Consider the following 15,501-nt stretch of genomic DNA (forward strand, 5'->3'; position numbering starts at 1 on the left):
CCTACTACAGCATTTCATGTTGCCATGTGAACAACGCCATTACCCTGGGTCCAGCTGAGGTAAAGTGTTACTTAAGCAAATGAAAACGGTGACACTTTAATCAAAGTCAAGGGCACATTTGGAGGTCTCGATCGAGGATTGTTGTTATTTTTTTAGGTGGCTTTTTCAATTGAATTATCTCTTTTATTTATGAGTTTGCACATTTTTTTTTGTTGCCTATTTGTAGAATGCACCTATTTCTTAGCATTTTGACAGCTTATGCTAGTTATTATTATTGCTAAGTTCCCTCATAACATTGAGTTATTCTCTATTTGTATGTGGTCATTTATCGTGTACACTTCTTCCAGTGCTGTGGAGCAGGACTGTGGGGTCCGCCAGTGTTTGGACTGGGAGCACGTCCAGATCGTTTTAATTAAACCAAGATTTTATTTACTTGATTAATCAGTGAAATCAGGAGATGGTGGGAGGCTGCACGCATATTTGTCAATTTGTCCCCTGAAAAAAAAGACTTCCATTTTGCCAATGAGGATGCAACTGGATTTGCATTTTGAGCTAAATTGGTCACTTTTTCACTTGAGAGAGCTGTCTGACCATCTGAGGCCTGTGGTGGGTTGAAGTAATGGGCACACACACATAATCACCCCCCCCCCACACACACACACACACACATAATCACCACACACACACACACACACACACATAATCACCACACACATACACACACACACATAAAAAAGTTTATCCTGGGGTGGTAGACACATATGGATATTATGTTCCCACGATATTTCATTGAATATTCAACACTGGAAAAATAAGATGTCCCTTTAAATATGTTTTAAAGCGGGGTTTGCCGTTTTCAAAGCGGTATTTCTGGATTTTGGCAACGATGCCCTTTATCTACTTCCCCAGAGTCTGATGAACTCGTGGATACCATGTTTATGTCTCAGTGTCCAGTATGAAGGAAGTTAGAGGTAGTTGTGCAAGCTAATGCTAACTAGCGTTAACGCAATGACTGGAAGTCTATGGGTATCTGCTAGCATTGCCAAAATCCTGAAGTATCCCTTTAACATTCTGAAAATAAGGCTAACAAGTAAGGCTTTAGATATGGAAGAGGTGAGGATGAGGGTGGATAGAGTGAGAGAGGGTTAAACATTGCGGGAGGGTTCTCAAGGAAATGAATTAGTCATTACCCATCTTATCTGGGATGTGAGGGAGCCACATTGTGGTTGGCAATATTAATTTAACATGACACTGCATTGATGGTCAATTTCAGTTTCATGGAGGCTGTTTAAGTGGAGTGGTGGTGTATTAATATGATGAGATGTGGGAAGGGAGGAATACTACATCTCTCTCCTCCTGCCATACTCACACAGCCATCTGGCCAGATCCTCTCCCTCTGCGCCTGTCTCTTGCTTCACCTCGGCTTGGGCGCGTGTCTGTGTGTGTATTTGTATGTTTGTTTTGGGTGCGCATCATAGGGGTGTGTGTGTCGAGGCTAAATGAAGAGGCCCGATTCACCGGCGCTCATGTGTTAACGCCCCTCCCTCGTCTGTTTGCAGGCCTTGTTAGCACGCGCTTGCCTTTCAATCTTCGTTACAAGCTTAAAATTCAACGTGTCGTACTTCCAGCTCGCGGCAAGTGAACCGTGTATGAACGAATTAGTAATCTACACAAAGTGCTTAATCAAATCAGCGGCTCCCCCTGAAATAAATATTGCAATGCGTCTTGGGATATTCACTGAGAGAGCGGATTGTAAAAAAAAAAAAATGCATAGCGATTATTTTATAGGAGGTTCCCAGTCAGATTGGTTTGTCATACTGGAGAACTGCTGCTCTAGTCTGTCTGCATGGGACCTGGCCCTAGTCTGTCTGCATGGGACCTGGCCCTAGTCTGTCTGCATGGGACCTGGCCCTAGTCTGTCTGCATGGGACCTGGCCCTAGTCTGTCTGCATGGGACCTGGCCCTAGTCTGTCTGCATGGGACCTGGCACTAGTCTGTGCGGCACCATCCACATGAATGGCCCTTACTTGTAGTTGCATACACATCTTGTGTATATTGTATCTACACAAAGAAATAACAATGGCTGGGGTTCAATTCATTTAGGAAAAATAGCACTGTTGTTGCAATCATGAATTGACTTATGCATAAATGTTATCACTAGTCAAACTGAAACAGCATTGGATTGTTATTTTGGGGCATATTTACAATGCTACAGTACTATTCGCGGCATGCTGCAGCGCTTGTTTGATTGAATAGGCCTTCCCCAGTCAGTGTGTTCTATTAGCCTAGGGTGTGGTGTCCCTTCTAGCCATCATGGGCGCTGACGATCCATAGCAGCCCCCTCTCTCGCTCTGCTGCTCTTAAATGACAAATGGCGGGCAGAGACTGTGCCCCTCTCTCAAATGCCAGCGCCACCCCACCCTCCCCATTTATTAATGACAATGATTAGAAGGAAACCTCCCTGCAAAGCCAGGCAGAGTGATTAGCGCTTTTAATGATGGAACGTGGTAGTGAGTGCACACAAAATTGATTTACGTATTCTGCCTGACCTTTGGTATCCAATTTATGCATCCAGAAGCAAAAGAAGGAAGAGTAGGTAAGAGAGATATGGAGAGAGTGACGGAAAAAGATAGAGAGGAGATTGAAGGAGAGAAAAGTCCATAATCCAAGATGGCGTAGCAGTCAGACGTCTTTGTCCTGTCGTGTCCCTTGTATATATCTTTTTACATTTTTTTAATCTCATATCTTTTTAACATATTTTCCTAAACCTCAACTTCTAAATACTCTCCTGCAACTCGCCTCACCCAATGTGGCGTGGATCTGTTATTTTTTTCTAAAGTATTTCTATTTACTTCGGATCTGGAATCCCTCAACTGAAGCTAGCCATCTAACTACCTACCAGCTATCAGTCAGCAAACTATTGCTAGCGGTCATCAGCTAACCTTTAGCTCGGAAAGCTCTTGCCAGTTCGAACAACGTGACTCAAACCAGAGCATAATGGACCTATTATTATTATTATTATTATTATTATTATTATTATTCATTTTTTTCCCCATATCCCCGGATTCCTACCGCAAACTCTGAACATTTTCATCTGGATCTTCGCAACTAGCTAACCGCAATCCCGGGTGACTACTCCTGGCTAGCATTTCCATCCCGAAGCAAGCACCAATTAGCCTGAAGCTAAACCGGCCAGGGCTCCTGTGCTACCACCGAAGCCCACTCCTGGGCTACAATATCCAGACCCCTTCTACTGCCGGTACGGGGCACGGAACCCCGCCGATCCTCTACGACTGGAATACCGACATAATCTGCCCGAGGATTCCAACAGGCCCCTCAGGCGCGACGTCCGCTGAAGGCCCATTCTGCTAACCGCGGCCTACTAGCTACCTAGAGCTACTTGGAACCCTACTAATTCCACGACTGGTCTATCGACGTCACCGCACGAAGAGGCAAAAACAGACTTACCCCCATCGCGACGTCCCCCAAAGGCTAACTTGCTAGCACCGGTCTGCTAACTGCTAGCTTGCTTGCCCCGGTCTGCTAACTGCTAGCTTGTTTAGCCCCGGCCTATTAACTGTTAGCTTGTAGCATCGGCCTGCTAACTGTCTGAATCGCCGTGTCCCCAGTCAGCCCAACCACTCACTGAACCCATATGTTCACTTGGCTACTCATGCCTCTCTCTAATATCAGTATGCCTCGTCCATTACTGTCCTGGTTAGTGATTACTGTCTTATTTCACTGTAGAGCCTCTAGCCCTGCTCAATATGCCTTAACCAACCATGTTGTTCCACCTCCTACATATGCGATGACATCACCTGGTTTAAACGTATCTAGAGACTATATCTCTCTCATCATTACTCAATGCCTAGGTTTACCTCCAATGTACTCACATCCTACCTTACCTTTGTCTGTACACTATGCCTTGAATCTATGCTATCGTGCCCAGAAACCTGCTCCTTTTACTCTCTGTTCCGAACGTGCTAGACGGCCAGTTGGTATAGCCTTTAGCCTTACCCTTATCCTACTTCTCCTCTGTTCCTCTGGTGATGTGGAGGTTAATCCAGGTCCTGCAGTGCCTAGCTCCACTCCCACTCCCCAGGGGCTCTCATTTGTTGACTTCTGTAACCATAAAAGCCTTGGTTTCATGCATGTTAACATTAGAAGCCTACTCCCTAAGTTTGTTTTACTCACAGTTTTAGCACACTCTGCCAACCTGGATGTCTTAGCCATGTCTGAATCCTGGCTTAGGAAAACCACCAAAAACCCTGAAATCTCCATCGCTAACTATAACATTTTCCGCCAAGATAGAACTGCCAAAGGGGTCGGAGTTGCAATCTACAGCAAAGATAGCCTGCAGAGTTCTGTATTACTATTCAAGTCTGTACCCAAACAATTTGAGCTTCTACTTCAAAAATTCACCTTTCCAGAAACAAGTCTCTCACTGTTGCCGCTTGCTATAGACCTCCCTCAGCCCCCAGCTGTGCCCTCGATACCATATGTGAATCGATTGCCCCCCCATCTATCTTCTGAGCTCGTGCTACTCTGTGACCTAAACTGGGACATGCTTAACACCCCGGCCATCCTACAATCTAAGCTAGATGCCCTCAATCTCACACAAATTATCAATGAACCTACCAGGTTTAACCCCAAATCCATAAACACGGGCACCCTCATAGATGTCATCCTAACTAACTCGCCCTCCAAATACACCTCTGCTGTTTTCAATCAAGATCTCAGCGATCACTGCCTCATTACCTGCATCCGTAATGGGTCTGTGACCAAACGACCACCCCTCATCACTGTCAAACGCTCCCTAAAACACTTCTGCGAGCAGGCCTTTCTAATCGACCTGGCCGGTGTATCCTGGAATGACATTGACCTCATCCCGTCAGTAGATGATGCCTGGCTATTCTTTAAAAGTGCCTTCCTCACCATCTTAAATAAGCATGCCCCACTCAAAAAAATAGAACTAGGAATAGATATAGTCCTTGGTTCACTCCAGACCTGTCTGCCCTTGACCAGCACAAAAACATCCTGTGGCGTTCTGCATTAGCATCAAATAGCCCCCGTGATATGCAACTTTTCAGGGAAGTTAGGAACAAATATACACTGGTAGTTAGAAAAGCTAAGGCTAGCTTTTTCAAACAGAAATTTGCATCCTGTAGTACTAACTCAAAAAAGTTCTGGGACACTGTAAAGTTCATGGAGAATAAGAGCACCTCCTCACAGCTGCCCACTGCTCTGAGGCTAGGAAACACTGTTACCACCGATAAATCCACTATAATTGAGAATTTCAATAAGCATTTCTCTACGGCTGGCCACGCTTTCCACCTGGCTACCCCTACCCCGGTCAACTGCCCGGCACCCTCCACAGCAACCCGCCAATGCCCCCACCATTTCACCTTCACCCAAATCCAGATAGCTGATGTTCTGAAAGAGCTGCAAAATCTGGACCCATACAAATCAGCCGGGCTAGACAATCTGGACCCTCTCTTTCGAAAATTATCTGCCGAAATTGTTGCAACCCCTATTACTAACCTGTTCAATCTGTCTTTCGTATCGTCTGAGCTTCCCAAAGATTGGAAAGCTGCCACAGTCATCCCCCTCTTCAAAGGGGGTGACACTCTAGACCCAAACTGCTACAGACCTATATCTATCCTACCCTGTCTTTCTAAGGTCTTCAAAAGCCAAGTTAACAAACAGATTACCGACCATTTCGAATCCCACCGTACCTTCTCCGCTATGCAATCTAGTTTCAGAGCTGGTCATGGGTGCACCTCAGCCATGCTCAACATCCTAAATGACATCATAATCGCCATCAATAAGAGACATTACTGTGCAGCCGTATTCATCGACCTGGCCAATGCTTTCGACTCTGTCAATCACCACATTCTTATTGGCAGACTCGACAGCCTTGGTTTCTCAAATGATCGCCTCGCCTGGTTTACCAACTACTTCTTTGATAGAGTTCAGTGTGTCAAATCGTAGGGCCTGTTGTCCGGACCTCTGGCAGTCTCTATGGGTGTGCCACAAAGTTCAATTCTCGGGCCGACTCTCTTCTTTGTATACATCAATGATGTTGCTCTTGCTGCTGGTGATTTTCTGATCCACCTCTACGCAGACGACACCATTCTGTATACTTCTGGCCCCTCTTTGGACACTGTGTTAACTAACCTCCAGACAAGCTTCAATGCCATACAACTCTCCTTCCGTGGCCTCCAACTGCTCTTAAACTCAAGTAAAACTAAATGCATGCTATTCAATCGATCACTGCCCGCACCTGCTCGCCTGTCCAGCATCACTACTCTGAACGGCTCTGACTTAGAATACGTGGACAACTACAAATACCTGGGTGTTTGGTTAGACTGTAAACTCTCCTTTCAGACTCACATTAAGCATCTCCAATCCAAAATTAAATCTAGAATCGGCTTCCTATATCGCAACAAAGCATCCTTCACGCATGCTGCCAAACATACCCTCATAAAACTGACCATCCTACTGATCCTCGACTTCGGTGATGTCATCTATAAAATAGCCTCCAACACTCTACTCAACAAACTGGATGCAGTCTATCACAGTGCCATCCGTTTTGTCACCAAAGCCCCATACACTACCCACCATTGCGACCTGTACGCTCTCGTTGGTTGGCCCTCGCTTCATACTCATCGCCAAACCCACTGGCTACAGGTTATCTACAAGTCTCTGCTAGGTAAAGCCCCGCCTTATCTCAGCTCACTGGTCACCATAGCAGCACCCACTCGTAGCACACGCTCCAGCAGGTATATCTCACTGGTCACCCCCAAAGCCAATTCCTCCTTTGGTCGTCTTTCCTTCCAGTTCTCTGCTGCCAATGACTGGAACAAACTGCAAAAATCACTAAAGCTGGAGACTCATATCTCCCTCACTAGCTTTAAGCACCAGCTGTCAGAGCAGCTCACAGATCACTGCACCTGTACATAGCCCATCTGTAAACAGCCCATCTATCTACCTACCTCATCCCCATACTGTATTTATATATTTATCTTGCTCCTTTGCACCCCAGTATCTCTACTTGCACATTCATCTTCTGCACATCTACCATTCCAGTGTGTAATTGCTATATTGTAATTACTTTGCCACCATGGCCTATTTGTTGCCTTAACTTACCTAATTTGCACTCACTGTATATAGACTTTTTGTTTTCTTTTCTTCTACTGTATTATTGACTGTATGTTTTGTTTATTCCATGTGTAACTCTGTGTTGTTGTATGTGTCGAACTGCTTTGCTTTATCTTGGCCAGGTCGCAGTTGCAAATGAGAACTTGTTCTCAACTAGCCTACCTGGTTAAATAAAGGTGAAAAAAATATATATATTTTCTCACTGTAGGAGCTTATGTTTTTTATACAGTATTAGTCAAAAGTTTGGACACACCTACTCATTCAAGGGTTTTTCTTTATTTTTTACTATTTTCTACATTGTGGAATAATAGTGAAAACATAAAAACTATGAAATAGCACATATGGAATCATGTAGTAACCCAAAAAAATGTTTTAGATTTTAGATTCTTCAAAGTAGCCACCCTTTGCCTTGATGACAGCTTTGCACACTTTTTGGCATTCTCTCAACCATCTTATTTCATAGTTTTAATGTATGTCTTGGACTCAGGCCGTCTGGTTGTTTTACAGTCAATCTTGGGCAGTAAAGTATTACAGTAGCTGTTAACAATATTCCAGATTTCAACAACCTGACTAACAACAAGAATTCACCACGTCGTCATTCACAGTGTCACCATCTCTGCAATTGTGCAAAGATCTTTCTGTTTGAATGTTATTAAAGAATGTCCCCCCCTGGCGTTATAGCTCATCTCTGTCTACAACCACTCCTTTATCTTTATTATACTGTTTTATAATCATTTATGTATTTTTTCCAATACATAAAGTAGGATAAATTGACTTCGTTTATTGTTCTGCAGGATCGAAGCCGTTCAAGTGCAAAATCTGCAGCTTTGCCACCGCCCAGCTGGGTGACGCCAGGAACCACGTGAAGAGACATCTGGGCATGAGAGAGTACAAGTGCCACATCTGTGGGTGAGTACCACAGTCAGAGACTAGTCACTGCCTTTTTAACTGGGGATGCCCGGGTTGTGTTCGTTAAGTTCCAAACGGAAGAAAAAAGGTCCGAAACGGCAAGGTACTATCTGAACTTAAGAAAGAAACGCTTGTTTTCCTTTTACGTTGCCACGGTCTTATTGGGTTTTTAAAACATTTTTTGCCATTTAGATTGGATCACAAGAAAAAGATCCTCTTGCTCGGCAAACCATTATTTCTTCTCTTATTGTGAGATGTTTCAATATAATCTGTCATATCTCACCATAGTCAACATTATAGCGCAACAGCTTAGGGCTAAGCCCATAAACTCAACGTAAAATGCTTCTGCATCTCTTTCCTACGGCCGCAGAAGCACTGCATTTAGGCCAAGTTCAGTTCAGTTCAGTTTCGTTCCTATGCTTGATCTTTCTACCATCTTACTGTGTTCAAATGGACACGTAGGAGTGTTTCTGTGTCACTTGGAAATGGACTAAATAGCAGGATCCTCGGCTTGTACCACGTTCTCTGCGGCTATGCGATACATAGACGAAGACGTGTAGTTATTCCGTCTCCCTCGACGCTTCGGTGTAAACGGTTTGTTTCAACGTGTTCCGTTTAGTTCGGTTGCTATGTTTTTTTTCTTTCTGCCACGGTCGAGTGGAATGAACGTTGTTTATTTGTCGCCGCCGTTCACAAACGTTTTACAGAAAGGCAAACAGATTTTGTTAAACACAGCTACCTCTAATGAGGGAAAAAGGCTCATGTTTCACAAGCCCTCCAGCTAAAGCCTTATCCCCAAGTGCTATGAATGTGTTTGGGCTTTGACCAAGAGAATATGGACACACACACACACACACACACACACACACACACACACACACACACACACACACACACAGACACAGAGAGAGAGAGAGAACGCAGTTCTCCAATGTGCCTGACTGCCTGTAAATGAGTGTACTAAATACAGCTTCTGGTTTCACAAATCATGCGGATGGAGGAGCTATCTCCTGCCTGAGCCAGACACTGGTGACAAATCGGCCCTGTGTGTGTGTGTGTGTGTGTGTGTGTGTGTGTGTGTGTGTGTGTGTGTGTGTGTGTGTGTGTGTGTGTGTGTGTGTGTGTGTGTGTGTGTGTGTGTGTGTGTGTGTGTGTGTGTGTGTGTGTGTGTGTGTGTGTGTGTGTGTGTGTGTGTGTGTGTGTGTGTGTGTGTGTGTGTGTGCGCGCGCGCGTACGCTACTGACTGATCACTGGGGCAACTTTCCTCTTGACTAAAGAGCAGCAAACAAAGAACAGACCAGAAACACCCTCATTAAGGCCAAAGTAACCACACTCTCTCTTCCTAAAGTATTCAGACGAGATAATATAGGCCTACGTATTGGTGGTTAGTCTGAATGCAGAGCTGTTGCTAATGGTTGTTCATGTCTCAGTTAATGCAATTTCCCTTTTTGGGGTTTGGGCTGACCTAGAAAGTGAGATTACAATGTAGGCTTGCCATTAGGCATTCTGTTACACACACTGGGTGAGGTGATATTTTGCGAAAACAAAACCCTCTTTATCTAATGAAATCGTTTCTCGTTATTACGATTTATCATCTTGATTACAATAGCTGAAGCGTTCGTTTAAGTTCACTCGACCGACGTTTCTGGCACTACAAAATTGAAATTCATACGTTTAGCAAAATGGGGGGGTTTTACACACAGAGATACAATTACTGGAACGTACAAAGCCCCTCAGACCATGGCAATTTGACTGGAACATTTATCAGTAATTCTATTTCTATGGTTTTACATGACTTCCCTGCTTTGCGAGACAAGCCAATGTAACGTTAACCAGTAGTCTGTTCATTCATTTCCCATTGCTGTCACAGAGCGAGCTCATCCTGCTCTCGTTAGAATGTTGAGGAGGAGCAGCAGCGTTGTTTAACTCAATCTAAACACGTGTGTGGTCTTTCTCCCTGCGCCATCGATTGGTGCTCCCGCCCGGTGAACTCTGTGGCTGCGAATATTACCCGCTTTTGACACTGTGCGCTAACGATTGAGACGCCCCCAAATGGATGTGGTGCCCCTCTACTGTCCACCTCACTTTAGCTGAGCCGAGAGCCGCGGAGGGCTGCTCGTCTCCGCAGAGGACTCTGGGAAGTTGTTCATAGTTAAAGATCATATTGTTGTGGCATTTAATTAACAAATGCAAATCAAGGCCAGGACAGATAGGCACCTCTGACCCAGCTGCCAATCAAATGTGAGAAGGCTGTGAGAGGGCTGTTCAGTATAGGTAGGCTGTGTTGTGTGTACACCATGCCTTTACACTCTCTCTCTCTCTCTCTCTCTCCCTTCTTTTAGCTAACAGTTACTCTGTCTTTTTTCTGTTTCGGTTCCTCTCTCTTTCGTTGTGTCTTTCTTGTCCTTCAGAGTGACACGTCTCTTAGCTGATATCCTCTGCTTTTTACAGCAAGCTTTTTAAAATTGTATTTATTTTGTACCCCCCTTTCTCCCCAATTTTGTGATATCCAATTGGTAGTTAGTCTTGTCCCATCGCTGCAACTCCCGTACGGACTCGGGAGAGGCGAAGGTCAAGAGTCATGCGTCCCCCGAAACACGACACTGCTTCTTGACACACTGCTCGCTTAACCCGGATGCCAGCCGCAACAATGTGTCGGAGGAAACACTGTACAACTGGCGACCAAGTCAGCGTGCACTGCGCCTAGCCCGCCATAAGGAGTCGCTAGAGCACGATGGTACAAGGACATCCCGGCCGGCCAAACCTTCCACTAACCCGGACGATGTTGGGCCAATTGTGCGCTGCCTCATGGGCCTCCCGGTCACGGCCGGCTGAGACACAGCCCGGGATCGAACTCGGGTCCGTAGTGACGCCTCAAACACTCTGATACAGTGCCTTAGACCGCTGCAACTTGCCATTTATGAAAGTGTTATTCAATGCATTTCTATGGGCTGTAGTAGTAAAGACCAAATTCAATATTTAAAAAAAAATAATTACATATATTTTTTGATACCTAAAGGCCCCCCCCCCCACACTGGCTTAGACTTTTAAGAATTAAAATACTGAATCTTGCAGCAATGACATCTCCTAACTGATTGATGTAGCCCGAAGCTGGCCATAAAAACATAACCTGCAAAACAGCAGAAAAACACAAATTGCCTCCCTAGCACATACAGTACGGCAAGATTCCTCATACTGTATTTAATTGGAAAAAAAGCCTTTAAAACACAAGGCTGTTTCTTGTCTTTTCTCTGTGTGTGGTGTGTGTCGGTCCACAGTGGGCCTAGGCCATTTAATGAGCACTCCCTTCCTCTCCTCCATCATGTTCTCTCCTCCCAAAAGACCCAGGTTTCAGCATTTCAGCATCCCTTACCCGTACCGCTTCCCCCCCATTGCCCCACCGCTCTCGCCTCACCCTCCCCAAAGATGCCGTGGCTGGCCAGTGCTGTTTGTACGTGTTAAATTATGCATCAGGAGTCTAAACGCTGTGAAGCATTGGTTTAATATCTGGGGGCCAAGTCGTTGGAAGTATTAACAACATCCTGGATGGTCCTCCCATTGGACCTGGTTCTATGATATCATATCGGCCAGACGGCCACTGTAGTTGGAACTATCTGTCAACTAGCTCTAGTTTAAACTTTAACGCTTTCTCTCTTCATCGCTCCAAAAAAGTTGTTCGTCTTTTCGGTATCTGAGAGGTCTTTTTCCCCCCTCTCCCTCTGTTGACTTAGTAGCCGAGTCTGGAGTGAGTATATTTAGTCATCGTTTCATGTTGGTGTCATGTGATTTGAATGGAACAGGATAGGGTTGGCTCGTGTCAGGCTTTTGTGTCTCCCCGTCTGTGAGTGTGTCTTCTGCTGGTCCCAGAATAGCCCCATCAGTTCAGATCCGCCTTCCCCTCCCTTCCCCAGCTCATCCTCTGTAATATGTCTTAATGCCCAGGCGTGTGTGTGTGTGTGTGTGTGTGTGTGTGTGTGTGTGTGTGTGTGTGTGTGTGTGTGTGTGTGTGTGTGTGTGTGTGTGTGTGTGTGTGTGTGTGTGTGTGTGTGTGTGCGCGCGCGCGAGTCCGGGCCTTGACAGGAGAGGAGCATCTTAGCGCTTTGCTTATCCAGAGAAAGCCGTCACTTAACTCAGCCCCTCCATTGTGTGTGTCCCCCCCCCGCACCACCACTCCCACCCCTCTTCCTCCCTGACGTGATACTCTTTAATCCTCAAACAGAATCTGGTTTTAACTCTGACTATTTTTCGGTGTTAATGGTTGGGATCCCGATGAGGAGGGTTACAATGTCACTCCCCCCTGATCTCTCCGCCGCCCCCCAAAATAATTGTACATCATCGCTTCATAACGTGTCAGAGGGGTGTTGGTGGCGTGCAATTAAAACCGGCGAATATAATACAGGAAATTACGGCCTGTCAGGTCGGTGAACAACACAGTCGGTATTTGAGTTACACTTAATCATCATGTGCATTAGCGACTTCATCGGATTTCCACTCTGGTGTGAAGCAGTCTCTCTCACTATTAAGGCTTTGAATTGTGTCTGAAAGTACAACACCCAGGCTATAGCTCTGTACTTATGTGAAGAGACGACATTTGAAAGCTCATTGCCTTAGTAAATTATATAGGTTCATGTGAACGAAAAGGATCACCCACCCATGTGCACGCGGAGCGAAATGGTATGCAAAAATACTGAATTAATTATCACACAACAGATGTAAACATTGAATATTTACTCCCAACAAGCCAGAAACCACGAGTTGCGGTATGTTTGCATAATTCATTTGCAACCGCTCTGAAAAAGTTCTAAATGAGCTTGTATCTTGATTGAATAGACATTTCTCCTCGCCTATACCAAACTCAGGATTTTTTGTGTGCTTTTTTAGGTCATGTTGTCCTTTTTTTATATGAGACATAATTCCTTCCCTCCCATCAGAAACACACATGGCATTTATCCACATTAAAAGAAGTATCACTGTTTACTGTTTTGCTACCCATCTTCCCTATCACGTCAGTTAGCGTGCACGATCCTTATCGACCAAAACAAACACATTTTGCTTTGATTCGCTTAACTTTATTTAGTGCGGCATTATCCGGAAATGAAATAAGTAGCGCTAAAGGTCATTTGGAAAAGAATGCAGAAAGGCTGGTCTAGAAAGGTTAAATATGTGACAGAGCTGTTTGGATGATAACGAGGAGGGGTCCGTCTGCTCGGCGAGCTCGGGGTTCTGTTTCTGACTTCACTGTGTGCGCCGCGATCGCTCTTTATGACCGGGACAGCTTTACAGCCCGTTAGCCCTCCATAACATGATAAAGCATGCCCTAATAGATTGGATGTGTTTAGTAGCCTTGGGCTGATGTTTGTAAAATTAATGTTTTCGCAGAAAGGAACACAAACACACAAACACACACACACACACACACACACACACACACACACACACACACACACACTAAAGCCACGACTGGGCAGTATCTTTAATAGTCGTATACAATATGCAACACAGTTTGTAAATATTTCACAGTCAGTTTGCGTTAGATTCTACAGTATATTCCACTGACCTATATGCTGGTATAAGGCATGCAGTTATTGAGGAAATATTCAATAATTTAATGAGCATCTTTTCCAATACTAGATGTATACTTCAAATTACACTTTGTGACAACTTTAGGTGTAAAGCGTTGTGTCAGACTCATATTTGTGAGTATGTTTTGGTATTGGCTGAATGGGCCCAACTGAGCATCTCTTTTGTATCCAGCAAACGTACCCTCTCTTTCTGAGCTTATCCATCCTATTAGGCCTACCTCTTAGTAAAATCCTCAGACACTTAACGGTCGAGGTCCTGCTTGCTCTTTAGTGGCCTCGAAATGTGGGCTGAGTGGCTTTAAAATCAAAACATTCCCCTTTAATCAAACAAAAACAAACAAACAAAGCCAGACGCGATAAATGGCAGGATCAGTGTTTTAGCTAAAGCAGCTAACTCAGCACATACACTCTGGAGGGCTGGCTTGGTCATCACATCAGCAAAAGAGGCTACATTGTCAGTTGCTGAGTTTGGATGGGCCTGTTGGAGTCAATTGGCCTTGCTACACTGTACCGTGTTGTACAATGAACACTTGCGTAGAAATCTCTAATGGGTTATGATTATGATAGAGATTTATGGAAGGGGTTTGTCTGATCGCAGCCTTGTTGTACGGTAAGCACAAAATGCTCCCCTCTGAAATGCCATGCTTTATTGGTTCACTTAGACATTTTGGAAAAGTCAGTTCAAGATATCCTTTAAATATCCAGACAATTCATGATTGTCGTTCTCTTCTGGCCTTCACTCTGAGTGAAAGGGAGACTTGGCTAGTTCCCAAAGGCTCAATGCCCTTGTGAGTATGTCGTCATCCCCCCCCGCGTGGTGCCTGTCTGGCACACGTCACTCCTAATCACGACACACAGGGACCTCCATCTCACCAGGAGAGACGAGTGGACGTGATGTCTCGATGTAGTTTTATACACAACAAAACACCTCCTATGGCGATGTCTGGGGTGAGAGAGAGAGAGAGAGAATGTAAGATAGATATCACCCGTGCATTGCTCTCTTTGTGTGTTGGTATCAGGGGATAGCAAATGGCACACAATAACACATGCCCTTAGGCATTATGGGGATGTCTGTAAGTTGAACGAAGGCGTGTTTAATTGCAACTCCATCAAAGATTTTAAATGCAGTTAATGCAAAGGAAGAACAAACATCTCTGCTGTGGCTCAGAATCAAATCTCCTAGTTTAAAAAGGAAGAAATCCCTTGTTCGAGAGATAAAAGCCAAGCAGTTGATTCCATTGAGCTAATCCTGTCGTAGGTAGATGTTGGAGTTGCACACCAACGGGGGGGAGAAGTTAATGAGTGATTAACAACAGCAATTAAAAGATGAGGAGGAGGGAGGGAGAGAGAGAGAGCGAGCGAGAGAGAGGGAGAGAGAACGGAGAGAGAAAAAAGTGTATAATTAAAATATCAGTCCCTCTCTTTGTCAAAAGTGCGTGTGTCATCCATTGTGCACTTATTAAAAGCCGGCAGGGGAAGGAGAGAACAGTGCTTAATTCCAGCACTCCTGAAGTGTCTGGTAATATGCCCGCGGATGGAAGCTGAGGAAGGCTGTAACTCATGTTTAAGTGTGCGGCCGTGTCATTGCAGGTTCACATTCATGCATTTCTATGTTGACACCCATTGGGGCAGGGGATATTTGGCAGTCAGGAGTAATTTAACTTAATTAATGGGATGCATATTTGATGGAGGAATAAAATATCCCGGCTCAGCAAAGTGGAAAAGGGGAAAGATTTAGTGGGAGTTAAAGGTGGAGGGGAGAGTAATTTGTGCATTCAGTTACTGCTGCTTGAGAGACGGAGAGACAGAGAGGGATTGGGGGGGGAGAATGAGGGCGGTGGGAGTGAGG

General features: G+C 44.9%; 1 protein-coding gene across 2 annotated transcripts in view; it reads left to right on the top strand.

Moving 5' to 3' along the window:
• Positions 1-15,501, top strand: part of LOC106583495 (zinc finger protein 407) — a 174,645-nt gene that overhangs the window by 8,062 nt on the left and 151,082 nt on the right. For both annotated transcript variants that reach the window (XM_014167742.2, XM_014167750.2), the window contains exon 3: positions 7,956-8,070. In XM_014167742.2, the coding sequence (XP_014023217.2) occupies positions 7,956-8,070 (115 nt within the window). The remainder of the gene's footprint in view (positions 1-7,955; positions 8,071-15,501) is intronic.

This window comes from Salmo salar, chromosome ssa02, assembly GCF_905237065.1.
Source record: "Salmo salar chromosome ssa02, Ssal_v3.1, whole genome shotgun sequence".
Lineage (NCBI taxonomy): Eukaryota > Metazoa > Chordata > Actinopteri > Salmoniformes > Salmonidae > Salmo > Salmo salar.